At 49.1% G+C, this 25134-nt stretch overlaps 13 protein-coding genes across 13 annotated transcripts; 5 read left to right on the top strand and 8 right to left on the bottom strand.

Moving 5' to 3' along the window:
• Positions 1-220: 220 nt before the first annotated feature.
• Positions 221-1699, top strand: N7503_002951 (uncharacterized protein; the record flags this gene model as incomplete). Its single annotated transcript, XM_057062498.1, has 4 exons — positions 221-386; positions 445-1173; positions 1227-1355; positions 1407-1699. The coding sequence occupies 4 exons, from the start codon at positions 221-223 to the stop codon at positions 1697-1699; spliced, it is 1317 nt and encodes a 438-aa protein (XP_056926460.1).
• A 1184-nt stretch (positions 1700-2883) lies between these two features.
• Positions 2884-4731, bottom strand: N7503_002950 (Amino acid/polyamine transporter I; the record flags this gene model as incomplete). Its single annotated transcript, XM_057062497.1, has 4 exons — positions 2884-3116; positions 3185-3765; positions 3814-4013; positions 4126-4731. 4 exons carry the CDS (start codon positions 4729-4731, stop codon positions 2884-2886), a joined length of 1620 nt encoding a protein of 539 aa, XP_056926459.1.
• Positions 4732-5558: 827 nt separating this feature from the next.
• N7503_002949 (zinc-dependent alcohol dehydrogenase family protein) lies at positions 5559-6716 on the bottom strand (the record flags this gene model as incomplete). Its single annotated transcript, XM_057062496.1, has 3 exons — positions 5559-5647; positions 5700-5795; positions 5864-6716. 3 exons carry the CDS (start codon positions 6714-6716, stop codon positions 5559-5561), a joined length of 1038 nt encoding a protein of 345 aa, XP_056926458.1.
• Positions 6717-7399: 683 nt separating this feature from the next.
• N7503_002948 (uncharacterized protein) lies at positions 7400-8158 on the top strand (the record flags this gene model as incomplete). The annotated part of the gene is made up of 1 exon (XM_057062495.1): positions 7400-8158. The coding sequence occupies one exon, from the start codon at positions 7400-7402 to the stop codon at positions 8156-8158; it is 759 nt and encodes a 252-aa protein (XP_056926457.1).
• A 994-nt stretch (positions 8159-9152) lies between these two features.
• N7503_002947 (proline permease PrnB) lies at positions 9153-10977 on the top strand (the record flags this gene model as incomplete). The annotated part of the gene is made up of 4 exons (XM_057062494.1): positions 9153-9339; positions 9403-9800; positions 9875-10289; positions 10340-10977. 4 exons carry the CDS (start codon positions 9153-9155, stop codon positions 10975-10977), a joined length of 1638 nt encoding a protein of 545 aa, XP_056926456.1.
• A 525-nt stretch (positions 10978-11502) lies between these two features.
• N7503_002946 (TauD/TfdA dioxygenase family protein) lies at positions 11503-12727 on the top strand (the record flags this gene model as incomplete). Its single annotated transcript, XM_057062493.1, has 3 exons — positions 11503-11611; positions 11662-12241; positions 12298-12727. The coding sequence occupies 3 exons, from the start codon at positions 11503-11505 to the stop codon at positions 12725-12727; spliced, it is 1119 nt and encodes a 372-aa protein (XP_056926455.1).
• A 279-nt stretch (positions 12728-13006) lies between these two features.
• On the bottom strand, positions 13007-14821 carry N7503_002945 (LipA and NB-ARC domain protein; the record flags this gene model as incomplete). The annotated part of the gene is made up of 1 exon (XM_057062492.1): positions 13007-14821. The coding sequence occupies one exon, from the start codon at positions 14819-14821 to the stop codon at positions 13007-13009; it is 1815 nt and encodes a 604-aa protein (XP_056926454.1).
• Positions 14822-15305: 484 nt separating this feature from the next.
• Positions 15306-16910, bottom strand: N7503_002944 (uncharacterized protein; the record flags this gene model as incomplete). The annotated part of the gene is made up of 8 exons (XM_057062491.1): positions 15306-15388; positions 15441-15641; positions 15696-15887; positions 15939-16197; positions 16264-16449; positions 16500-16574; positions 16626-16751; positions 16809-16910. The coding sequence occupies 8 exons, from the start codon at positions 16908-16910 to the stop codon at positions 15306-15308; spliced, it is 1224 nt and encodes a 407-aa protein (XP_056926453.1).
• A 390-nt stretch (positions 16911-17300) lies between these two features.
• On the bottom strand, positions 17301-17840 carry N7503_002943 (GNAT family N-acetyltransferase; the record flags this gene model as incomplete). The annotated part of the gene is made up of 1 exon (XM_057062490.1): positions 17301-17840. The coding sequence occupies one exon, from the start codon at positions 17838-17840 to the stop codon at positions 17301-17303; it is 540 nt and encodes a 179-aa protein (XP_056926452.1).
• Positions 17841-18193: 353 nt separating this feature from the next.
• N7503_002942 (FAD-binding oxidoreductase) lies at positions 18194-19590 on the top strand (the record flags this gene model as incomplete). The annotated part of the gene is made up of 2 exons (XM_057062489.1): positions 18194-18802; positions 18850-19590. 2 exons carry the CDS (start codon positions 18194-18196, stop codon positions 19588-19590), a joined length of 1350 nt encoding a protein of 449 aa, XP_056926451.1.
• Positions 19591-19810: 220 nt separating this feature from the next.
• On the bottom strand, positions 19811-20623 carry N7503_002941 (A4/G1 family peptidase; the record flags this gene model as incomplete). The annotated part of the gene is made up of 1 exon (XM_057062488.1): positions 19811-20623. One exon carries the CDS (start codon positions 20621-20623, stop codon positions 19811-19813), a length of 813 nt encoding a protein of 270 aa, XP_056926450.1.
• A 1367-nt stretch (positions 20624-21990) lies between these two features.
• On the bottom strand, positions 21991-22730 carry N7503_002940 (hemerythrin domain-containing protein). Its single transcript, XM_057062487.1, has 2 exons — positions 22495-22730; positions 21991-22439 (listed from the first exon to the last, which is right to left on the bottom strand). The coding sequence occupies exons 1-2, from the start codon at positions 22711-22713 to the stop codon at positions 22008-22010; spliced, it is 651 nt and encodes a 216-aa protein (XP_056926449.1). The 5' UTR covers positions 22714-22730; the 3' UTR covers positions 21991-22007.
• A 701-nt stretch (positions 22731-23431) lies between these two features.
• Positions 23432-25074, bottom strand: erg9 (bifunctional farnesyl-diphosphate farnesyltransferase/squalene synthase; the record flags this gene model as incomplete). Its single annotated transcript, XM_057062486.1, has 4 exons — positions 23432-23584; positions 23638-23820; positions 23874-24933; positions 25007-25074. 4 exons carry the CDS (start codon positions 25072-25074, stop codon positions 23432-23434), a joined length of 1464 nt encoding a protein of 487 aa, XP_056926448.1.
• Between the last annotated feature and the right edge of the window lie 60 nt (positions 25075-25134).

Raw genomic sequence — 25134 nt, 5'->3', positions numbered from 1 at the left:
TCCCAAACAAACTCTGTTACTCCGTACTTTCCCCGCTCTTGTTTCCTCAAACAACACGGAGCAAGGGGGACCATAGGACTTCGAGCATGCCAATTCAACGTCCCGTGTTGACTGCGGCGCCGTGTCCGTTTTATTCTTGTGGTTCGGTTTCATCGCTTTACGATAATAATGAAAAATAAAACGATCTTAGTTTCACCGAGTAGCCCATCTAAGTTCTAAGATGTACATTATGCAGTCGCTGGCAATACTGTTTCTCGCGAGTCTGGTCTCTGCCCAGGTAGCACCATACGGACAATGTGGTGGAAGTAGTTATACAGGCACCACGACTTGCGAGACGGGGTGGGTCTGTCAATATCAGAACGAGTGGTATAGCCAATGTGTCGCAGGTGAGAGTGATCAAAACAACATGAGAGTACCTCGTGTTGACTCGTTCGGCATCTACAGCAACAGGCACCACCACAGCTACCACTTCATCAACGACAAGCAGCACCACGAAGGCCTCGACAACGTCCACCAAGACTACAAGTTCGACATCAACTACCTCAACTACTGCGCCATCCTCCACTGGATTTTCCAGTGCGAATGGACTGGAATTCACTATCGATGGGCAAACCAACTACTACGCTGGAACAAACTCCTACTGGATCGGTTTCCTTACTGACAATGATGATGTGGACCTTGTGATGAGCCACCTCAATGAGTCCGACCTGCGTATTTTGCGAATCTGGGGCTTCAACGATGTCAACACGGTCCCCTCTTCCGGCACAGTATACTTTCAGCTTTTGACAGACGGTACAGCCACCATCAACACTGGGGCCGATGGACTAGAAAGACTGGACTATGTTGTTTCGTCCGCGGAAGCGCATAATATCAAGCTGATCATCAATTTTGTCAATAACTGGTCTGATTATGGTGGCATGGCCGCATATGTCACTGCCTATGGCGGCACCCAGACGGGCTGGTATACGAACGATGATATCCAAACAGCCTATCGCAACTATATTCAGGCTGTGGTTTCTCGCTATCATGACTCTCCCGCCGTGTTCGCGTGGGAACTGGCCAACGAGCCTCGCTGTCAGGGTTGCGACACGTCTGTCATTTACGATTGGGTCGTGTCAACCAGCGCGTATATTAAATCCCTCGATGCGAATCACATGGTCTGCATTGGTGATGGTGGGACATTCCCTTCTGTTTTCGCGATTCATTTTCACTGACAATGGCTCCAGAGGGGTTCGGGCTAGATACCGACTCGGATGGCAGCTACCCATATACGATCGGCGAGGGATTGAATTTTACCAGGAACCTAGGCATTGACACTGTCGACTTTGGCACTTTCCATCTATATCCTGATAGCTGTACGTATCAAATCATCCTACTTGAAAGATTCTTTGCTGAAGTTTTTTTAGGGGGGACCACCTACGCATGGGGTGATGGGTGGATTACAGCCCATGGGGCTGCATGTGCAGCAATTGGAAAGCCATGCCTTCTCGAAGAGTATGGTGTGACTTCCAACCATTGCGCTGTAGAGGCCCCATGGCAACAAACAGCACTTGATACGACAGGTGTAGCTGGTGATATGTTCTGGCAATATGGCGACAGTATCAGCACTGGGGAGTCCCCGGATGATGGCAATACTATCTATTATGGAACTTCGGACTTTACATGCCTTGTGACGGACCACATAGCTGCTATTGGCTAAACAATTAGGTAGTCGTGTCCACCTGGGCAGTAAGATTTTGAATTTTCATTACATACTGTATTTGTCCAAGAAATTTGATTTTTTACTTGTACAGGTGGTGGAATATATATAACGGCTCACGAGGTCAAATCACATACCTACCCAACAACAGGGCTTTCGAAGCTTCGAATTTTCAATCAAACCTCCCAAGGTTTCCAGGACTACAGTAACTCTGAAAGATAAGAGACATGTCACGTAATATCAACCTCCAGCTTGAAAGGCTGATGTGCTTCCAATGACGACATCAATAATTCCCGTTCGTTTCTGGACCCTTTTACAGGGCTGAGGTCGGAGGTTGGGTGCATATTTGACCCAACAGTGGACCCGACCCTGTATCACGCACAAATAAATGTATATTCAATCCATTAAATCCATTAAAATGACGATGCGCCATTGGTTAAACCTGGTCATCGACTCAATACTTGCCGCCCCATTACTAATTGCGATCCATCTTATGTTGCTCCATGCCCAGGTGGGTGCGTAGCTTTCTAAATAGCCCCCAAACAGGGGTCCACAAAACAACTCGGGCGCTGTGAAACATGCATGAACGCACACCTTTCCAGGGAACCTGGGCTCACAGGGCACTACCTAGGTAACAGATGGGAATTTCATGAAACTTGTTCAGTCTACATTTCTAAACTTCCACGATGCACTTGGAAGGTCAACTATTCCAGGGGGTCTTCAAGGAGAGCTCGGGTACATGGTATCTTGATTGGTGTGCCCGACACCCCAGCTCATACTGTCGGTCAGTCGCATGGAAAAAGAGAGATCAACGTGCCCTAAGAACGGCCAAAGTGACCTCGAAGTGCAGACTGGAACAAATAAATAAAATGGATATCTGACGTAGCAAAGATCTGCTTATATGTACATCTAGGCGCTTGAAAGCAAAAATCCTGAAAATCTTACGATGGCGCATGTGGAAGGTCGGGAATCCGGTCAGCAAGGCGGTGGTGCATATGGAAGGTTGGGTTCAAGGTCGGAAATGGGAGAAGCTGCAATGGACCACGGATTCGTAGGGAGTGACTGCAAAGGGGGTAAATCGGTGCTGCAATGGCGAGATTATAGGGCGCTTGGACTGTAGACGATCGGAAGAGAGTGATGTGGGCGAATTGGACAAGTGCAAGGCCAGCGCTGCAGTCGGACAATTATCGGCTTTTTGTTTTTTCAATTTCAGCGATCGCTTCGGGCATGGAGTCGCTGTCGGTCTCTACTGCATCGGTAGGGGGACCACGGTAGTTCTTGTAGCCCCAGACACCGTACCAAACAGCGGCGATAACCACAACTCCAACAAACACCACGGATGCGTAGTTCATGCTGGTCAGTGTGACGGTCTCCAATGTAGGCATACAGAAGAGAGGAATGGCAAGTGCACTCCAGGCTGAGGGGGAATTAGTAAACCGGGGTTCCAAGACCACTCGCCAATCTGGGGACCAAAGAAAAACTTACCGAGAGCGATGACATTGGCAATAGCGCCGAAGATGCCAAGATTGAAGCTGGCAGTCTTGATATCCTCCCGACGACGAAAGACTAAGGACACGAGGATGGGGCAGGCGTAACTCATTGTCAAGAAGATGACACCAACGCCTGAAAACGCGTTGTAGGCGGCAGTAGATCCAAAGTAGATAACACCTAGGATGATTTCGACCACCATGCTGAGCATCATGGCGTTGAAAGGAATATCGAGTCTCTTGTCAACCACGCGCCACCAACCCGAGCCCGGAATACCACCGTCACGAGCAAAGGCCCAGGTGCAGCGGGAGGTGGCAGTCACGCAGCCAACACCGCAAATAACTCCCAAGATCAGAAGAGGGATCATCAAGCAGAATGCACCTACGTCGCTGCCGAGGGCTTTCTGGAAAATGACCGGAGTAGGCTGTCCAGAAGCGAGATCAACCAGCATGGTGATATCGGGCATGACGAAGCAGACGGGGATCAAGAAGAGGAGACCGGCAAAGGTGTTGATGACCACGGTACCCACCATGGCCTTGGGAACCATCACGGCAGGCTCTTGGACTTCTTCACAGAGACTATCATATAATTAGCGTCTATCCACATGTATCGCTCGGAACACATACGAGCCAATCATGCCAGTAGCCGAGGTAGCATAGGCAGCTTGCAGCAAACCAATAAAGAATGACCACCCAGCGGGCCAACCAGCATTTGGTTCAAAGCTTCCAAAGACCCAGGCACCGGAGCGGCGACCATCCTTTGCCACGACCAAAAGAGCCACGACGATAGCAATGGAACCAACAATGGTCAAGAAAATCGCGAATGTCTATGCGCGCGAAGATCGTCAGAACGTTTCCATTTTGGGAAAGGGGGCACGTGTAAACAAAAAAAACCCCCCCGATCAAACGGTCTTTTTTCCGTTAGGGACTGTCACATACCTCGAGCATGGGAAGCCATTTGTTTCCAAAGCCTGAGATCGCGTGGGTCAACAAAGTGATACCCAGGAAGATGAGGAAGGTCTGGTAGGCTTGGAAATTCTCGGTGAGGCCGACGCCGTCTGTTTCAAAGACGTTGAGACAGGAGATGAACAACAAAGTGACACCGAAGTTGACGGCAAGTGTAATGGTGATGTTGCCGGCGACATAGGACCAGCCACAGATCCAGGCTGCGACGCGACGACACCAAAGTGGGGAGAGAACGAATGTTTGGTAATAAACACCACCGGCGGTTGGGTAGACGGAGGTGATTTCGGCCAGCGAAATCGCCACACAGAGAATCAAGAACGAGACCAAAACCCAACCCCAGATGATGTTAGCGGGACCACCGGCCGCTAGAGGATAGTACAAGGTCGTGCATAAGCCATAAGGGACCGACGAGAGAATGAAGCACATAAAGGTGACCTGCCAGATAGACCGATTGCGCGCCAATTCCGGGGTATATCCAAATTCCTCCAGGGTACGGTCCGCCTTGGTGCCGGTGATGCCTTCTTCAGCATTCTTGACCGATATCCGTGAGGGACGGCGTGATTCTCCTTCAGCTGTCATCCTGGGAAGTTATTGTGACAACCTGTGCATGTGTTGAATTGACCAGAATCAAAACCAGAACCAGAACCAGAACCAGAACCAGAACCAGAACAAAAGGAACAAAAGACAGAAATATAATCAATCCAGCAAATAGAGAAGAGATAGGAATAGAAAATAGAAATGCTCAAGGGGAATGGCAAGTGGGGAAAGCTGGTTAACCTCCTTCCGAGAACAATGTCCCATTAACCGTAGATTTTTCGTCCCAAGTCCAGACAGGGACACCAACCGTGTGGAAGAAAAAAAAAAGCCACTAACCGCCACTAACGTCTTAGGACGAAGCCTTCTCGAAGCCATGATTTCAAAGTGGGGCGGAAGTTTCAAGCCGGACGAGATCGGATCACTGGCTTGCGTGTCTTTTACGGGATCTGATTTGACCCTGAACGCCTTCCGATTTAGACCTTAATTCTAATTCTTATTTTATGAAAGATTCTTCATCTCGGCTTCCTCGGAGAGAACGAAGAATAGATGACGTCAAAGGGGAATTATGTGGAGGAAAAGAAAACCGAATCGTGGATCAGATCAGGTTTCACAAGGGGGAAACTTTGGTTCTTTCCTTAGCGACTGCCAAGCCTACCAAAGGTGGTAATCCCCGGTTGAAAAGCCTCCATTCGATTCAGCCTATGGCTATCCCCTACGGGTGTGGGGCAACACGCGGGTTTTTTCCCTCCTTTCCCCTCGCAATAAAAAATGGGGGCATGATAATGTCCATTGTAGCATTGGCCTAGGCTAAACAAAGGCTAGCGAACAGCATGAAACTCCATATCTCTCGGTGGTTCCCCGCTGCCACGTCAAAAGTCAATGGCCACTTTGAGCGCCTGATGCTGAGATGCGGCTTGAAATGTTTCAAATGCCCGGCTAGCTTCGTCGCAGGGGAAATCTAAGCAAAATAGATCAGTAGGGCTGCAGTACCACGTGCCGGGACAACATACGATGAGTAACGAGGGAACCGGCATCCAATGCTCCTGATTCCACAAGCCGTAACAGGCGGGGTGTTGTCGTGGCGTTCACCAGCGACATGTGGATACCTATGAGATCAGCATCGATATCCCTACTCTCAGATCCGGTTTGTCGGCGGAATCCCTCCGTTACTCACTGATGTTTCGATCCCACAATCTCTCCAGATGCAAATCCACCTTAGTGCCGTGGACGCCGACGTTGGCGATTCTGCCTCCCACCCCAATTATTTTCTGGCATAATTGAAAGGTTGCGGGGATTCCCACGGCTTCGATGACCGAGTCAAAGCCAAGGCCGTCAGTCAGGCCCATGAGCTGTTGATGAGCATCGGGTGCGGAGGAATCCACAGTAGCGTGCGCACCGAGTTTCCGCGCGGTCGCCAAACGGTCATGGTCTAGATCAACCATCACAATTAGCGAAGGTGTATATAGACGGGCAGTGAGGAGAGCCGCCATGCCGACCGGTCCAGCCCCGACAATCACCACTGATCCGCCGGGCTGCACGTTCGCACTGAGAACACCGCACTCAAGGCCGGTTGGGAACGCATCGGACACGGCGAGTGCATCGTGGGAGCTGATGGCCTCGGGTAGTGAATGTAGTGAAAGCGTTGCATGAGGCACGCGTACGTATTCAGCCTGAGTACCATCGGCATGGTTCCCAAGAACCCATCCTCCAGTTTCGCAATGCGAGGCGATTCCTTTCTGACAGAACCGGCATGCACCGCATGAGGTCATACAAGAGATCAATACACGGTCTCCAATCTGAACACTATGCACTGCAGAGCCGAGTTCCTCCACGATCCCCACTCCTTCATGGCCAAGTACCCGCCCAGGTTTTATACTCGGCACATCTCCCTTGAGAATGTGGAGATCTGTACCACAAATCGAGGCTTGGAGTAGACGTACCACGGCATCCGTGGGGTCTTGGATGGTCGGTTTGGGTCGCTCGAGGAGTGCGACCGTGTTTAGTCCCGTATAGACAATAGCCTTCATGTTAGGTTCAAGTATTCACAAGGGTGTGAATACGGTAAATACTAGTGATATAAAAACGTGGCTCCCGAAGATCGGACAGTACAGCGAAGTACATGATACATGTGACCTGTAAGAACATCGGGGATGGTCCGACCTCTTTAACTTTCAGCCTCTCTTTGCGCCTTCCGGCCCGTGGCGTGTGGGGGATGTGGGCACCCCCCACATCCCCAACTAGACCATCTTCGGATATCAAGGGAATTATAGTTCGTTTAAACATAGAAACCTTCAGAGGAATGAAGGATTAATCCAAGGTTCCAATTACGTTCGCTATTGTTATCAATACAGTATAAGGGAAAGATATGTGTACGAATGTTGTCGTCCTTACTTCTCACACAGACTATGAGCTTGTTCACACAAGTCGCCACGGGAACCAGCAGTGTGGGAGGTAGACTTCCCTCTCTGTCTCGCTAGAATCTCAGCCTCTTCACCTCCGTTCACACATCTCTCCATACAATTCCCTCGAGTCGCGTTCCTCTTTGGAAATCCAGGCACAGTACACCGATTCGTTCTAAAATTATCGGGCTAACATTAACAAGGCATGAGCGTGGCGCGCGAGAGCTATGTACCATAGGCCAGAGCCTCAGATAGACAACACGTCCTCTCCTGTTCACAAGGATACCAAAGGCCCCAATCTTGTCACCAAAATGCCAATTCCCCCAGCAGATCTCCCGGTACCCACTTGCGAATGGCTTCCACGACCCAAGAAGCCAGATCAAAGTTATGGGCTGCCCCCCGTGGAGACAATCGCAAAGATACAAATTGATGGCCTAAGCCATGTTCTCCACACATCCGACAACTTCGACGATTGGTACTGGGAAGCGGTAGGAACATTGAGGAAATACAATCTGGAAGTCCTGATCGAAATCGAAACTCCACGCCCCCAAATGACCAGTCCCTTAACTTCAGGGGCAAGAAAATGGGTTAAGGCATCAGTCCTCGTGGCCAAATGGCTCCGCGGCACCATCTCAGCCGGTTTGATGGAGCAGCTCAGATCCTTTTCACAGCCAATGAGTCTGGCAGACGACTGCATGAATCTGATTTGGGGATACATGGACTTCCATCAAGTCTCTGTTGATTTTGACCGATTCAACCGGTTTGAAAACTTAAAGTTCTCGGACTTTGCCCGTGGTTCGCAGTACGTGGAGGCTTTCGGTCAGTCATATCTTCGACTTCAACGCCGGGCCTTGGCGCCTACACCCTACCACGCCGCGTTGCGTCTGCTGTACCAAATCGGAATACAATATCCATTTTTGAGAGACGCAGCTATTACAGAGATGGAGAGAGAACGAATGTGTGCAAACGCCTTTTCTTTGAGGCAGTTCTGGCGTACCGTGGAATTTTTGGTTCAACAACTGAGAGATTACGAAGTTGTGGATCCTTCACCTAGCTCAGGTGGAATCTGACGACTCCACGGTATGCTGAAGAATGGAGAGGGCAGATGAGAAAAGACACTCTCTATGGTCGTTTTCAGGAGTGAGGTTGCATCCTTGAATCAATAATGTTACCATTTATCATTCCTAGATGAAATCTTGCGTCTAAGTAGATACAACTCTTTTCTGATAGCACTAGCAAATGGAGACCCTGTGATAGCAGATGTTTCCACTTCGGGGCTGGTTTAGACGCTAAATCATCTTGAGAGAATACCATTGGTCAGATGGCATACGCTTATCCTACATAACACTAGTGACAAGTATGGTCCCTTGTCTTCCCGTTCCCTCCCTCGAATCCCTGCATGTTTGCCGAGCGCTGATAAGACGAGATGCTCCCAAAGGCCGCCTCTCCCGTTAGCTGGTAGGGTCTAGTTTGCTGGGCTATCTTTCGCCGGACCGGTCTCCGGACCGGTGCCCTAAGATGTCAGGGCAAGGTGTTCGTTCTTCATTTCGCGCCTAGGAGACTTCAGCAACATGCCGGTTGACCGGGCATGTCCCGGTGTGGCTGAGAATCTCAGCAGCGAAATTCTCATGTGCAAGCGATAATAATTCCATGAATATTTCCAAGGCTGTTCTCCTGAGAAGGAAAATATAGTGAGGTGTATGTCGCTCTTACAGGCTCAATGTCAGCGAAGGCGGTTTGTATAGATGACATGAAGATGTTGGTATTGGAGAATCAAGGGGAGAGTCAATCCAAACAAAGGAAATAAATATTTTCCCACCTTATCTAGCCTCGGCCTCGTGCTTACCCCAGACTCGCATTCGCATTAGCGGGGCTTGGCTAACCTGTCGGCTAAGTTATCACGGGCCCTGTGGCGCCCAGTGAGGTGTGACCACGGCCCGTATTATGAGAAGGCCTTTGAGAGGTGGTATTTTGTGGAAGATTGCGACACGTATAAATAACAATAGTCCCCCGGCGCAATGGGTCCCTCAGCTTATATCTTCTTGCTGATAGGCACCTCACGAAATGGCCACAACTGAACCCATCAACACTATGGGCTATTCGACTGACCGACCGGCCATGACAGAAAAAGGCGAGACTGTGCGCCATCTGGTCCAGGCTGATCTCCTAGATGAACGCTACGAAACCACGAAACGAGGACTGAAGAGCCGTCACGTCCAACTCATGGCCTTGGGTGGCACTATCGGAACCGGTAAAGACCCTATCCCTTGCACTCTTCTGATATTTGGAAAATCCTGAACAAAGTACACGGTAGGATTGTTCGTATCGTCTGGTCAGTCCCTGGCCACCGGTGGCCCTGCTTCATTGCTCCTCGGGTATATTTTCATCTCAGCAGTTGTGTACGGCCTGGTGACTGCGATCGCTGAGATCGGGGCATACCTACCTGTTCATGGTGGTACTATGAGTTACCACGGATTTAGATATGTGTCACGAAGTCTGGGATTCGCCATGGGATATTTATACTGGTATTCGCTAGGGATCTTGGTTCCATATGAGATCACTGCAGCGGGTCTCGTGATTGGATACTGGGACCCCAATGGGACGATAAATATCGCCGTGTGGATTTCTATCATGATGGTCGTGATAATTGCCTTGAACTTCCTACCCGTGCGCTTTTACGGCGAATCGGAATTTTGGTTCTCGGGAATCAAGGTGAATGACCCTGTTATAAAGCAGTTGTTGATAATGATGGGGAGCATAATCCGCTAACATATGTTTAAATGTAGATTATCACCTTGATTGGTCTTCTTATAGTATCTTTTATTCTTTTCTGGGGCGGCGGACCCAATCGTCAGTTGTTGGGGTTCCATTATTGGAAGCATCCAGGTTCCTTTAATCAATACCTTGTGCAAGGAGATGCCGGGCGTTTCGTGGGCTTGTTAAAATGCACCGTTTCCAGTGCAATCGCTTTCATCTTCGCACCAGAATTGATTATCATCAGTGGTGGAGAAATGGAGTCGCCTCGGCGTAATGTGCCTCGAGCTGCTCGTCGCTACATATATCGATTGGTGTTTTTCTACATCTTTGGTGTTTTGGCTATTGGTGTAATCTGCCCTTCCAACGCTTCACAACTCACACAAGGAGATGGGACGGTCAAGTCATCGCCCTTTGTGGTCGGAATACAGAATGCTGGCATCCCAGGTGCGTGAGCAACTGCCAGCTAAGAAAGACATAGTGACTAATATGGACAGTCCTTGATCATATCGTCAATGCCGCAGTGTTGACATCGGCCTGGTCCGCAGGCAACTCGTTCTTATACATGTCATCCAGGTCCCTGTACTCATTGGCGATGTCTGGCAACGCGCCTAGTATATTCAAGTCCTGCAACCGATGGGGTGTCCCATACTACGCCGTCGGTGTATCGGCCTGCTTTTCAGCATTGGCCTATCTAACCGTCGGCACGTCAGGCTCCATCGTCTTCAACTGGTTTGTGAACTTCACTAATACGTCTGGTTTCATCTCGTGGATCTGTTGCTGCATCGTATACTTTCGGTTTCGTAGGGCCGTGTCAGCACAAGGCATCGAACAGCCATACAGATCGCGGTTCCAACCATATGGAGCTTATTTTGGCATGGCTGGATCGACACTCATGTTATTCATCAACGGATTCACTGTGTTCTTCCCCTCGGAATGGTCTGTAAGTAATTTTTTCACCGCGTATGTCGGAATTCCTGCGTTTTTGGTGCTATACTTTGGCCACCGCATTCTATTCTGGAATGATCCGTGGTCCTGGCGCCCTGAAGAAGTAGACATGCATACGGGTCTGCAAGAGATCATTGATGCCGAGATTCCTCCTGGGCCACCGGGGCCATGGTGGAAAATGTGGTAAAGGCCGACCGACTTGCTTATGATATGCCGAACAATGTGGGCACCATTGTCGGAAGCTTTTGCTTCGACCTAGATTTTTACCTAGCCTGAGATCCTGAGTTTTGTATTTAGTTTTCGTAATAAGCATCAGAAGAGCCGCTTTGCTAATCCATAGCCTTGCCGATCACATTACCGATCCTTCTTATCATTAATTGCCGTAAATCTCGAAGCCGAATCTCCGCATTTCGGGAATCGGGGAGCTATCTTATCCAAACCCGCACTCATCCGCACCGGCCCGCACTCACCCGCTCTATCCTGTAACCAGTGGCAATTACACTATAATACTTGTCATCTCCATCGTCTCCCTTGCTTCTCTCAACTCATCCGATTTACCCTCGGTATACGCCGTAGCCCGTATATATTGGCCGATCACCCATCAATCGTGTGCTTTTACGTCCTCGATCCCGAATATAAAAACTCTAAACATCCCGTCGAAACCTTAGCTTCACCAAGCGGTCCAACTACATCTTAACTCCATTTATCAATCATGGCCGTTGCCGTACTACCCCCTACAGTTCGCCCTCTTCAGCCACCCAAGGGCTCCGATATTGATTTTGGGGCTCAGGTAGAAGGTGTCGACTTGGAGAACTTGACTGGTTTGTTACTCCATTTACGAAAACTCTATACGGAATCTGAACTTCTATAGATGAGCAATTCACAACCATTCGAAACGCACTTTACAACTACCACGTAGTTGTACTAAAGAACCAACACAAGCTATCTCCTAAAGCACAGTATGAGTTGACTAAGCGATTCGATCCTGCATCTGATAACTACGGCCACGGCAAGACTATCGATGCGAAACGCAGTATTCTTCACCCAGATTTGAAGACAATACCGCACCAGCCACAAGTCCAGGTGATTGGAAATGGGTTTGTTCCCTCATACGAAGGGTTAGAGAACATACAGTTGAAACACCCACATCACCGAACCTTTCACAAGGACCATATCCCCAACGAACAGGATTACGATTTTACACGATTTTATCGTTGGCACATTGATGCCGCTCTATATGACTTGTACCCACCACAGGTTACTACCTTGCTGGCTGTGGCTGTCCCTAAGGGCCGACGTCAAACATTGCTGTATGATGATGGAACCGGAGAGACTATGGATGTACCGCTGGGCACGACTGCCTTCGTCAGTGGTCAGCGGATGTATGACCTGTTGTCTGAAGAGGATAAGGAGTTTGTTCGGACGAGCAAAATGGAATATGCGCCTCATCCGTGAGATACTTCAGTAAACCTCATACCCGCGAAACAAAAGCTGATTGATCCGTTAGATACATCTGGATGAGCCCTGCACACTCCCGCTCAACCGGTCTGGGTTTACACTCCGAAGGTCTCGAGTTACCGAGTTCCGAACTGCCGCCTATTGATGAGAAGAAGATTATGGTATTCCCCATGGTCTGGAAGAACCCAGTAACCGGAAAGCTTGCCTTGCAAATCCACCCTTCAGCAGTTCGTCGGATTCACTGTGCTGATGGCACGGTCATTGATGATTTGGAACGTGTGCGTGATATCGTCTACAAGTTGCAGAGACCAGCCATTAGTCCCCAGTATGTTTACCCCCACGACTGGGAAGAGGGCGATTTGGTTCTGTTCAATAACCGAGGGGTCATTCATTCGGTCGTTGGCGCCTTCAAGCCAGATGAAGTACGGATTTTCCGACAGTGCAATTTGGCGGCCTCTGAACCTCCGATGGGACCTTGAGATATTTGTTCATAACTAGATGCATGGCGTGAGGAAAAAGTGGCGCTTTTATTTGGTTAATGGAGCTGCGAGCTGTTATAAGATTTGTGTTGGTTATCAAGCGTTCAATTAAATTTGTTCATGTATTAACGACCTTAAAATCACTAAGCGCGCGCCATTTGAGACATCGACACGGCACCAACGTTCCTAAGAACCAATATACATATTAAATATTAACGATCTAGGCGACCAACATCATAAAGTAGGAGAAGGGGTTACCCCACTGCCAACTAACTGAAATCACCGGACAATGTAGAATCCGTTCACCGCGACTTGGCTATCTCTCGCATCATCAGTTGCCGAGCGGACTCCAAGGCGATGGAGTGGTACTTGCTCCACCCACTTCTGCCCGCGAGTTCGCACATTGGCACATCCATCGCGGGTTCGATCAATCCACCCAGTATTTGATCGTGACATTTCAACTGGGGTTTGCATTTCCGCGGCCCAGGCTGCACCGGCCAGTGTGTTCAGCACAACTGATTCGTCATATGCATCTGCAAGCATAGCAGCCTCCGCTGCGGCAGCCTGTGCATCAGCCAGTTCTTGGCTGGTCTTGCCCGTTGGGGGTGGAATATCAGCCCGAAGATATCCCATGACACGGACTTCTATTTTGCTTGATTGAGGAGGGACGTCATCAAGCAAGCGTAGTTTCACGACAAGTTTTGCAAGTTGGGCTATATCAATACGAGAGGTTTGCAATGGATCTAGGGTGCGAATAGAAAGCACGGCTGGATACCACCCGCTGACGCTGGACTCTTTGCTTGTTTCAAAGTCGAATCGAGCCCAGCCAAAGAAATAGCCTCGAAGTTGCTGAGGCACCCAGTCTGGTACCTTATGAAGTGTAAGCCTTGGGCTATCACCGATGCTATTAGGTGACGGTGGCTCTAGAACTTGGCCTCGGGCTTTGAATGTCATCGGAAAGGGTGGCCGAGGACCAAGTTCCATTGGAGAAACACCATTGAAAATTTCTACCGAATGGGATTGTTGGGCAGTTTCTCTTTGGCGAGACCTTGTAGAACCATTCATAATTCCTCCAACTCTGTCCTGGACACCACTAGCTGAATAAGCGGTCTGCGCTGCCGTTTGAGTAAGCCACGACGGACGATAAGGATCAACTTTGGCTGTTATAGCTGAGGAAGCAGGCGATACTATGGTCTGAGCTGCCGTCCTTGCATAAAGACTAACGACCATTGCCCCGACTTCCAAGGGTAGAGTGCTGAGACTTGCGCCACGGAGAGAACTGGGGCTGGTTGATGTCGAAAGCACACGGAACACAGGACTATTACCAATAACCTTCTTCTTAGGGCCCTGACAGAGTACGAGTTGGAAGTAACCATCCCCACCATTTGCAGGTATTCGCACCACGGCAGTTTCTCGTAATAGATGAGTGTCTCGTGGTCGGGCAGGCGCTTTCTTGCGAAACTTCTTGATGTCGCGTTGCCAGGCTCGCTCGTCATCTGGGTTTATTTGATCCGCATGCAATGGCATTGCCGGGGTTACATCAAGCCAGCTATCGTGTAGACGAAGCATTGCCTTTGCGCGCATTCCAGTCTTGCCAGTCCATCCTTTACTTTGCAGCCATATTGTCCGATCTGGGGGCAAGGGGGTATCGGAGAATATCGAGATAGCGACCGAGGTAGAGTCTCCACGATAGAATACTAGTCCGTGGGAGTGGCGCAGTATGGTAACATGCTTATTAGATTCCGTCGGGTGGTTGATCAATCCTCCGAGGAAGTGTCGAGCTTCACCGTAGGCTTTTTGGACAGGAGTTGGAGAAGGGGGAGGTGGCGTTTTGGAAGGCGATGTGCCTCCTGCGGTACGTGGTCGTGGGACTGGGCTAATGGGACGAGACCCATGTGACACAGGCCCGTAGAGTTCGGTATAGGATGGAGGGTACACTGAGGATGATGGCACTAGAGCGGGAGAGGTCGTGGAATGTCCCAACGCTGGGGCCTGGGCGACTGCACTTTGTCGTAGGTTCGGGTTTGATACAGGCTTGCGTCTGATCGTAAACGAATCTGGCGGCCTTTCCGGCCGCAACGTGGCAGACGCCATAGCTACATGGCATCCGTATAGGTATCGCGATCGTCATTGACGCCCGCGGATGCGATTGGATTGGCCGCCATGATCAGTCATCATGGTGCCTCAGGTGTCATGAACATGTGACATTGTCTGTACTCAGGAGTCTGGATCAATGAAAAGTGCTGAATATGGATGCCATTGCTAAAAACCTCTTCAAGAATGAGGTCAGAAAGAAGAACAAGGCTCCTTGTAATATTACACAGACGAAAAATCGCAAATATTATCGCCAACGGCATATATAATGCACACTGTGACCATCCTAATAACGTTTCAAGACAGGCCCGACTAATTAGGGGCCTTCGGTTCGAAGTACCACGACAGCAAGGTCTGGGTAATTGAATATTTGTCCTCGCGCATGAGAGCTGCAGTTTGCAAAATAGCATACAAAGATCATTTCTAGCCCTGGGTAAAGACGACGCCGTCCACTAATAGTCCCATCGCCTTCCTCTTTCGGTGATTACTGGCCTCCCAGAAGTTTTTCACACTGCTCAATCTCATTGTACGAGAAAATTGTTCCCATCATTTTCACCATGTCAGCCGCTACCTTCGTCAGCGAGTTCCTAGTCAGGACGGACGAAGATTGAAGACTCACGTGTGATCCGAGCACCAGCAGTATCATTCTCGTCGCGACCGTTCAGCCGGGTATATTCAAGAACCAATTCTACGCGGGGTCGGCGATTGGATTCGTAAAGTTTCAGTCGCGAAGGAATCTCCTGTGCCTTGATACCAAGTGGAAGTAACGCTGCAATACCGACGGCATCTTCGATAGCCATCGCTCCACCTTGGCCCATGTCTTTTGTCGCGTATTAGTCGATCGTACCAAGCATACCACAAGATTGGTTCTTACATGGTTGGAATGGATGTGCAGCATCGCCGATAAGTGCCGCTGTGCCTGTCGTCCATGTCGGCAAAGCCTCCATGTCGAACATACCCCAGGCCTTTAACTTATCGTCGGCCCTTTCAATAATTTTCCGAACTGCTGGGGCGAATTTCGAGAACATCCGAACGATGGTATCTTTGTTGCCCACTGATTGCCAGCCTAAATCATTTCAGCCGACATGAGAGCGACACATATTGGAGAGAAACGCACCATCGGTCTGGGTGTCAAATTTGACCTCACTAGAGGGAACGAAAGCACACAGATTATACACATTGCTATCAGAACATGGGTATGCGACGAGGCGACAAGTATCACCCGCCCATTCAATGAAGATCCCTGGATTCTGCACAAGTTCCTGGGTACATTCGTGCTTTTGCAGATCTTCAGTGGGAAGCAGCCATCGGAAGCACGACTTTCCTGCTTGGTACGGTGCAGGTGCCCCCGGAGCAATAACACCGCGAACCTGAGACTAAGAGTGAATCTGGTTAAACGTTCGGATTGGTTGATCTGGGAAGCTTACTCTGCAGATACATACATGTAGTCCGTCTGCTCCAAGCAAGAGGTCAGCCTCGAAAGTCCGTCCATCCTCAAGGGTGACCGAGGAACGAGTAGCATGGATATCGATGCTCGTGATTGTGCATTTCGTGTGCAGAGCCGCGGTTTTAAGAGCATGCTGTTTGAGATTATTGTGCAAATCCACGCGGTGAACGAGATACCACTCCTAGAAAGCTGTTAAGACGGCCATGTCAAGTTCCAAGGTAGATCACATACATCCTGCCATGTATGGCGAATGTCGGCAAATTTTTTTTTGTATTTCAAATCACCAGCAGACCCATACCGTTGAATCTTTTTCACTGATTAGTTGAGAATGGTCAGTGTTGTGATATCTCTTCTCACCTCGTGCAGAAGAGTACCCCCGAATTCAGTAGGATCGACACCCATCCAACGCAACAAGGCGGTACAATTCGGTGGTAAATGAATAGCTGCTCCAGTTTCCTTGAGGAATGCTGACTTCTCCAGAATCTAGTGCCATCACTTGATTAGTATGAGGTAAATGATCGATTTCTTCGCTGAACAAACCACAACGCGATGACCCTGTTTCCCTAGAGCGATGGTGGCTGAAAGACCAGCAACACCAGCTCCGATCACGAGCACATCTAGAGGCTTATTTTCCACAGTCATCTTGGATAGATAGCAGATTGATTCAAGATCATCGTGTTCTTGACATAAATACTCTCTTCGCTCTATCTTGTTCTCAAACAGGTAACTCCGAGTACTATCTCCGACCACCCACGATGACAAGTCCGCTTGGCAGATGCAGATCTTTAATATTTTATTTTGCGGGATCAAGAAATTTGGTCATGTATGGGGCCATAGATCGTATAAGATGCCATGATACGTGTGAAGAATTGTGACAGAAGGTCCACTCTTCTTTAAGCTTGCAGGATTTCGAGATCGGTCCCGACGGAAGTACGGAAGGAATGATAGCCCGAAACATGCAACTCTTGACGGACAGCATTCCCCAGTGTGTTTTTATTGCAGCGTAGAAAGTGATGATTGCGAAGATTAATATCAATGGGTGAACTCAAAACCCATAAATATTGTACCCTCGATAGGTGTATCATAGTACGAGTCGATCTCCACGAACCCATGCCTAAGATAAAGGCGCTGAGCTGCGATCATCTCTGGCAGCGTGTCGAGCCGAATACCACTATAATGCAAGCTCTTTGCTTTTTCCATGATGGCGACCACAAGTTTGTCGCCAAGCCGTAGTCCTCTTGCTTCGGGCAGGACATACAAGCGTTTCATCTCACACCAGTTGTTGGAGCTCCGCCGGAGCGCCACACAGCCCACCACAGGGGCATGTGAGGATGACGGATTGGTTGTGGAAGCACTGGAGATTGTTTGGTCTGGTGGAAAGTCTCGTTGTGCTCGCGCAATTAATAATGCACCTCCTTGGGATTCGTCATACTTTCCCGGTAAAGAATCAAGCTCGTCTTGGAATGACTGAAAGGTGAGGTCAATGCCCAATGATGAGGCGTACCTAGAAAACAAGGTATGAGTTGCGTTGATATCGCGAGGAAATTGTGCCAGCTCGATACAGACTGCCATGTTGAATGATCAAGTAAACACGGAATTCAGAAAGGATCGCTAACGTGATGACTCATGCAGAAGGTTGGAGCGCTGACTGATTGATTGAATTACAAATTAAGGCATTCGAACACAAGTGATCAGGGATCACTGCTAATCTGCAAGAATTCTCCCCCATTCTTCATTTGCTCATACTCTTCCTCCGTTGACAATGTGATGGGAAGTGGATGTCGTGATTCATGAGTTTGGTCTGAAACGCCGATATTAGTCAGCTGCTAAAAAGGAGGTTCTCTGATCTCATGACACTTGTCCCTTGATTACATGAATCTTAACACAGTATTTCAAGGCTTTTGTGAGATATCATCGGTTTAAAGATGGACTCCCTAATAGAATTTCTGGCCGAAAATAGCCATATTCGATTTGCAACTCCCGAGTCCCCCGACTTTGCTGATCTATGCACAGTCTTTGTGCTCAACGAAACGAGAAAACCAAGCATGATTGTTCGGCCCCGTTCAGCAGAGGATGTCGGTGCGTTAGTATCGATCCTCACTGCTAATGATCTCTCCTTCACGATCCGTGCAGGCGGACATGACATGTTCGGTCGGTGTCAGGTAGATGGTGCAGTCACGATTGACATGCGCGAATTCACTTATGTGCATGTGGACACCGAGTCCCGAACAGCCCGAGTGGGTGGGGGAGTGATATCGATCAATCTGGTTAAGGAACTGGAAAGATTCAAAATGGTTGTCCCACATCCCGTCACGCCAACCGTGGGTTTTGTTGGCTGGGCACTTCATGGAGGGTATGGTATGCTTAGCAGCAAGTATGGCCTTGGCGTGGACCAAATCCTAGGAGCCACTGTCGTGGATGCAGAGGGAGTCGTTCGTGAAGCGGACGAGACAATGTTAACCGCCATTCGCGGAGCTGGGGGAACAGTGGGTGTTATTGCTGAGCTCAAAATCAGGATTTATCCACTAGACCAGGTGAGTGATGTGGTCAACACCCCATTCGTTATCTGACAACCTCCCAGGTGCTTGCAGGAGCGATCTTATATGAACCTAATGACCTCGGCGTCACGATCCAAAAATTCAATGATCAGCTCCGAGAATCTAAAAAACAGGGCCTGCCAGCTGCACTTGGCCTATATCAATTAGTCAATAACAGCCCAGTCGGTAAAACTCTTACTGTTCTGTTTGTGTGGGCTTCATCAGACCTTGACGAGGGGCAGTCTTGGCTGTCCAAGGTTTCTTCATGGGCATCCGTGGCAGTCAACGCGGTCATACCCACCACGCTAACGGCATTCAATGAAATAGCGGATTCTTTGGTTCCAAAGAAGGTCTTTGGATCAATTTATGCCGCCACAGTTTACGACCTTACTCCCGAGGTTGTAAATGTTATTAGCAAGCATGCGCCGCTGCAGCCAAACAGTCCTGACGTGATGTATGGCATCCATGAGTTGCGTGCAGGAACTCCATATCCAGACACAAATTCTGTTTTCTATTCGCATCGTCCACACGTGATTATTGAGATCATTCCCATATCGCAATCACCTGAAAGAGTGGACGAAGCAGTGAAATGGGCTCAGAGTTTTCACCTTGAGCTATCACAAACAGATGCAGTGAACATCCCTCCTTTCTGTTACATTTCTTTGACTCCTTCCAGAGGTCTTGACATGAAGGCAATCTATGGAACTAAGTATGAGGACATCAAGGCGATAAAGAAACTTTATGATCCACTCAACAGGTTTGAAAATGCCCTGGTGCAGCTTTGAATATCTAGAAAGTCGAGATAACGGCATGAAATGTGAATGATGCTTTCAATTATTATCATATATCAGACTGTGACAACGTGTTAAGTAACAGATTTAATCGCAAACCATCTTGCCACACCATTAAAACGATTCCAAACTAGGAGATCCTGGAGGTCTATCCATCCTTGAAAACGCCAAACGCCGAATATCACAAAATCAACTCTATTTACATTTGAAATCGTTATCCCTGGTAGGACACAGTGAATTCAGTGTTGCTCTCAACATTGACCTTGGCAAGCACCTGGCCATTTTGCTGAATATCCAAAACCTCGCCATCACTGACTCCATATGCCTGGCCACCAGCCTTAGCTTGCACACCAATAAAATTGACATCGCCAAAGTTGGCAAGCGGCACCATATCGGAACCGGAGTTGAAATCCTCAACAATCCACTCGGCGTTTTGACCACCAAGTGTAGCAGAAGAAGAAGGCGCATCCAGGCTCTTCGTAACTTTCTGTCCAGTAGTCTGATTCTCGATTATAGCAACGCCCTTGCTAGGCGAGAAAGACTGTACCATGGCGACGATCACATCGCCCTCGGAGAGATCAATATCGAAGTTCACTGCGCTGTCGGGGTACCACTCGTACCACGCATCAAAGCTCTGCTCACCATTCTGGGTGTAGGCGTCGATACCAGTCTGCAAGATGGCGTTGGTATATGTATCACCATCGATACCAACCCAGGCGGATGCGGCTTGCATATTGCCCGAGTCATCGGTTGCCGTGGGGTTGGGGACTGTGAAAGTCGCTGAGACGGCAGTATAGGTGGCGCTGGCAGGAGGCTGCTCACGCACTATACCAGCCCAGTTTTTGCTGTATTGGACCTTTGAGGACTCATCGCCATCCTTGAGTAGAACGCCGTTTTTTTCGGCGGGTGTGGACTGGCGCGACAAGACGCCACGTGCCTGCAGACGCTCAACTAATCCAGGTCGTGGAGCTGCGAAGGTACCTGTCGCCAGCATAGCGGTGGCAAGGCTTGCTGTAGTGAATTTCATATTGGCGACGAAAGATGGAAGGCACGGTGCTGCGCAAGAGAATGGAAACAGCAAGGAGATGATTGCAGCGTGTCGAGACAGAGCGGTACCATATAGGATTCACACAGCTTTATATTCACTTATTCAAAAGGTTGCATGCAGTGATTCAACCGCATGAGGAAGTGGACCTCGTGCTGTTGTGGCCTAGTCCCATCGTGGGGTCCTGGCAGAGCATTGTCTCGGGGTCCGCTTTTGAGTGGAGGCGTGGAGAAACAGGGTCTGGGAAGCGTGATAGGAGTTCAACGTTCATTTCATATTGATTGGCTCTATCAAGTTTGGGGTCTGTTGATCTTCGCCCATTTGCGATGGTTGTGGAGAACGCTTCCTCTGTAGCGGGCTTGGGGGATGCGCTTTCGTGATCACCGGCGCTCGAAACGATCAGGCATCTCAAAAAGCTTGAAATATAAGATCGGCTTGCGCGTCTGGGTGACAGAAACATTCTCCAGGAACAGTAACATCTGACAGCACAGCCATGACGGATTGACTAAGGATCGACAATAAATCCGATCTAAGCCACGAGGCACCAATTCCCGATACTCCAATTTGCTTTACCTCGTCATAATACCAAGATTGTTGAATATGTTTGAATCCATGCATCAGTGCAGAAATTGTATTACCCTCATTACTGCCCCTCTCTTTTGAATATCTATTGTACGGCAAAGTAAAGGTTATGAGATAATTTTATTGTAGTGAAAAAAACAAAAGAGGCATATTAAATCTAGATCTGCCACGCTGGTGCTAAGAGAGTTGAGAGATGTATAGCAACCATGCGTAATAAACGTCTGCTTCACAACTAAAGAGGGATTGAAAAAATTCCATGCATGCTGAATTAGAAGCCGTGATCGGAATCATATGCCGGCCGCATACCAGTTCAGGAATGCTGGCATTCCTCACCATGAGTCTGCCAATCGTGATGCGAGGCCCATATATTCCACTTGCCGCAACCAATTCATGTTGCCGATCATTCTTGGCTTTCGAAACAAAACCTGTTGAGATTTCCTTCGAATTAGTGGGCCCAATGCAATCCTAGGTTTACGGCCCCTGGAGGCAACAGCGGCAGTACCCAACACGCCCTCAAGCTTGCGAACATGAACGGACAAGCAAGGACTTCAAAGTTTTGTTTCGAGTGTAAAACAAGAAGCAGGCTCATTATCGTCTGCATACTGATCCTTCTACATACTGATCCAATTCTAATTTTATAGCTCAGGTGGCCATACGAGATGCAGAACATGCATTCTAGCTCATTAAAGTGGTAAATCATCGTCATGTGAATATATGGCAGAAATTGGTAAATAAATGTAAAAGAAAAAGGTTAATTCAAGCCCAGTGTCACCCGTGATGTCAATCACATTGGAAGTCGTCGCATCTCATCAGCCGACCAGTAGTTGCGCATGTTCTCCGCACCCAGTGTCTTTACTTCTTCGTCCAAATGCTTCCACAGTACCTCTCCGAATCCCTCCATCAATCGCTTCACCTCTTCGCGTCGCAAATCTTCCTCGCCAGATCGACATTTCTCAAGATATGCTTCCAGCTTCTCCAGACCTGCATGAATCTGCTTGTGTTGGCGCAAGAGTTCAAGCTCTTTTTTGAATTCGGGCATTTTCTTCGCCAGCACTGGGAAGATATGCTGCTCTTCAATGGAGTGATGAAAGTCCAATTGAGAGCAAAACTGAAGGCCCATCATAATCATTTGGCGGGCTGAAAGTCCCGATGGCCGCTTTCCAGCAGCATTGCAGGCATCAAAGAGCTGATTCCAAGTCATGCGGAAGTGATTGTGCTAAATATCCGTTAGTCAGGATTACCCATCGGACCCACGCTGATTCAGGGCTTACAAATGCATCCATCTGCTCTGCCAACCGGTTATATGTTCGGAATTCACTAGGAGATAGCTTGGGAAGTGGCTCTCCAGAGTCCTCCAATTTGGAGGCCTTGCTGTTTTTCGCCATGATGTTGAATGGAGTAGAAACCCGAGCAGAAGCAGAAGAGTATAGTCGAGCACTGATAGGCGCCCGTGAGAAGGATGGGGGCACAATGGCTCGCAGGACGCGCATGAGACGGCAGTTGAGAGAAAATGACTGCCGTAGTCTATGTTGCAAGAAAAACCTCGCCAAGAGGACAGCCTTTTATGTTATAATTTAGAATCCGGGGACGATGATAAAGCAGAGATTTCTGATTCGGCGGAAGCTGCCCCACGCTGGGTACAGTGGACCTGTGGCAAGTGTAATCTATGGCCGGCTTCAACAATTAGAGACATAGGGGAAATTAAAATAGTATTTGTAGAGAAATCCGACGCATTACAACGTTTGACTAGAAAGACGAAAATGAAGATTATTTTCTGAAATATACACGCCGCACTAACATAGTTTTACGTATGTCCCAGATCTTCAATGGACGTGTGCCATCTCGGTCTGGCAGAACCAGACTCGTCAGACACAAATCTAGTACATCACTGGTCAGAGAGAACCTTGAAGGATCCCCCATTTAATTTCAGCACTTCTTCGGCACGACCACAGCCATGGGAGGGCTAGATCGCAATTTGACATCCGTGCTAGTTATTGTGGATAATGCTGCTTGCCTCATGGGTCAGTAACGGATTGGGTCCGAGTGGGACGTGGAATAAAATGTTAGATTATTATCAATACACATCGTGCCACCGGTGGCAAGAGGTGGCATGCGGGGATATAATGAAACAAGAAGCCACCGGCACGGGGGGAATCGAATATTAGGAAGATACATGTCGTAACGCCGTGGAGATATAACAGAGGGGGATCACAGCTCGTCCCGGCCGATGGCAGCAGCGGACGCAGCAGCCAGCTTTCGCGCCATCTTCTCCTGGGTTTGGGGAGGCGGACGAAGATTGCCCGACCTGAGTTCTTGCCAAGCTAGATCGAATCGAGCGCCCATCCACCAAGCCGCAAATATCTGGTCGAACGTTAGCCATAAGTAAAACTAGAGCGACATTTCGAGGAACCTACCATAGTGCCCGCGACAAAGAAAATGACCGCACCCATGAGGGCCATCATGAAATAGATATCGGACTTGTTCTCGGCATCGACCTCGCGCTTCTTGGCCTGCTCCGCGGTAAGCTCGCCAGTAACACGGCGTTGGGCATCGGCAGCATTTTGGGTAGGGAAGATGGTCTCGATGAATTTCTCGATCTACAGAAAACAATTAGTAACATGCACATTATGGCCAATTATGGAGATCTTACCCGGCCACACTCAATGCTGATCTTCAGGAAGTTCGGGTCCTTCGCGGTATTCTTCTTGTGGACCTTACGAGCAAACGTGCGGAAAGTCTGGCATAGAGTCTGCAGGTTTTGTGTCGACTGCACCATCAGTTCACACGCGTCACCCTTGGTAATCTTAACGTTGCGCTCAAAGACATCGTAGTTGCGGAAGCACAGCTCCAGAGTAGCAATGGCCATGGCCTGAGGAATGGCACAGAAGTTGAACACACTCTGCTCCCGCAAACCCGCCAGGTAAAATAGACAGTCCTCAACGTGTTCGAGCGCATTGAGAATCATCTCGGCGTTACAGTTGAGGGCCGCATCCCGATTCTCGGGCTTGAAGAGATCTTCAAACTTGTCGACGTGCTTAGACCAGATCTCCTGGGGCCAGAATCGTCGCTCGTCGTCAAAGTCCTCTCGAATGTCACGGATAATGTTGGTCTTCTGCAGGAACAGGCCCATCGACTTGTGGAGACGGGCGCGTTTGAGTAGGGCAGGGTTTGCCAAGTCAGCCTCGACAAAGAGGCGGGTCAGACCCTCACCGACCAATCCGGCGACATAGTAGCAGTACATGTCGTATTCCTCGATGGTCTTGACACTCGCATCGTCGCTCTCCGCCTTGACGCAGTAGTCGGCCATACCATTGCTCATCTTGTCGGTGATGTCCTTTACGATAGCCTGGTAGGCAGGCTTCATATTCTTGAACTCGGCGATCACGTTGTCGAACTGAACCAGCAGTTCCCGGTCCTTTTCCTCGGGGCGGTTTCCGTTGAAGGTCCAGCCATCCTGCTCCAGGATATCCTTGAAGCCGCGCAAAAGTGGCTCCTTTGTCTTGAGGTCAATGGAGGTGTCGTCCTCAATGGTGTCCAGACCACGAAGAACAAGGTAGAAAACACACACGGGGAACAGTAGCTCCGGGTGCAACTCCTTGATGACCGCGCTGAAACTGCGACTGGTCAAGTCCAAGAACTCGAAGCATTTCTTCTGCGTCACGGTGTCGTCTTTATCATTTCGCTCGTGCGGCGGGTTGTGCCAAACCTTCCTATGAGAATAACAAGGTTAGTCGAAGCCGCGATGCGAAAGCAAACCCTGCCGAAGCCGAGCGGAACACCAACCATTGAATGATTGACCTCAATTGGATCGGATGGAAGGTGTAGTAGAGAGCATTCTTAACAAAACCCATGATGAGTGGGGAAGATACGACACGTAGATGTCCGGGGCCAATAGAAGGCAGAAGATGAAC

This window comes from Penicillium pulvis, assembly GCF_028828015.1.
Source record: "Penicillium pulvis strain IBT 33274 chromosome Unknown contig_12_segment0_segment0, whole genome shotgun sequence".
In the NCBI taxonomy this organism is placed as follows: Eukaryota; Fungi; Ascomycota; class Eurotiomycetes; order Eurotiales; family Aspergillaceae; genus Penicillium; species Penicillium pulvis.
This window is presented reverse-complemented; position numbering and strand designations above follow the sequence as displayed.

Excerpts from the sequence above, each read along its gene's own strand:
- N7503_002940 (XM_057062487.1), bottom strand. The coding sequence starts at position 22,713 with ATGCGCGTCCTGCGAGCCATTGTGCCCCCATCCTTCTCACGGGCGCCT. Across the intron at positions 22,440-22,494 it reads CAGAGCAGATGGATGCATTT|CACAATCACTTCCGCATGAC; the intron begins GTAAGCCCTGAA and ends ACGGATATTTAG.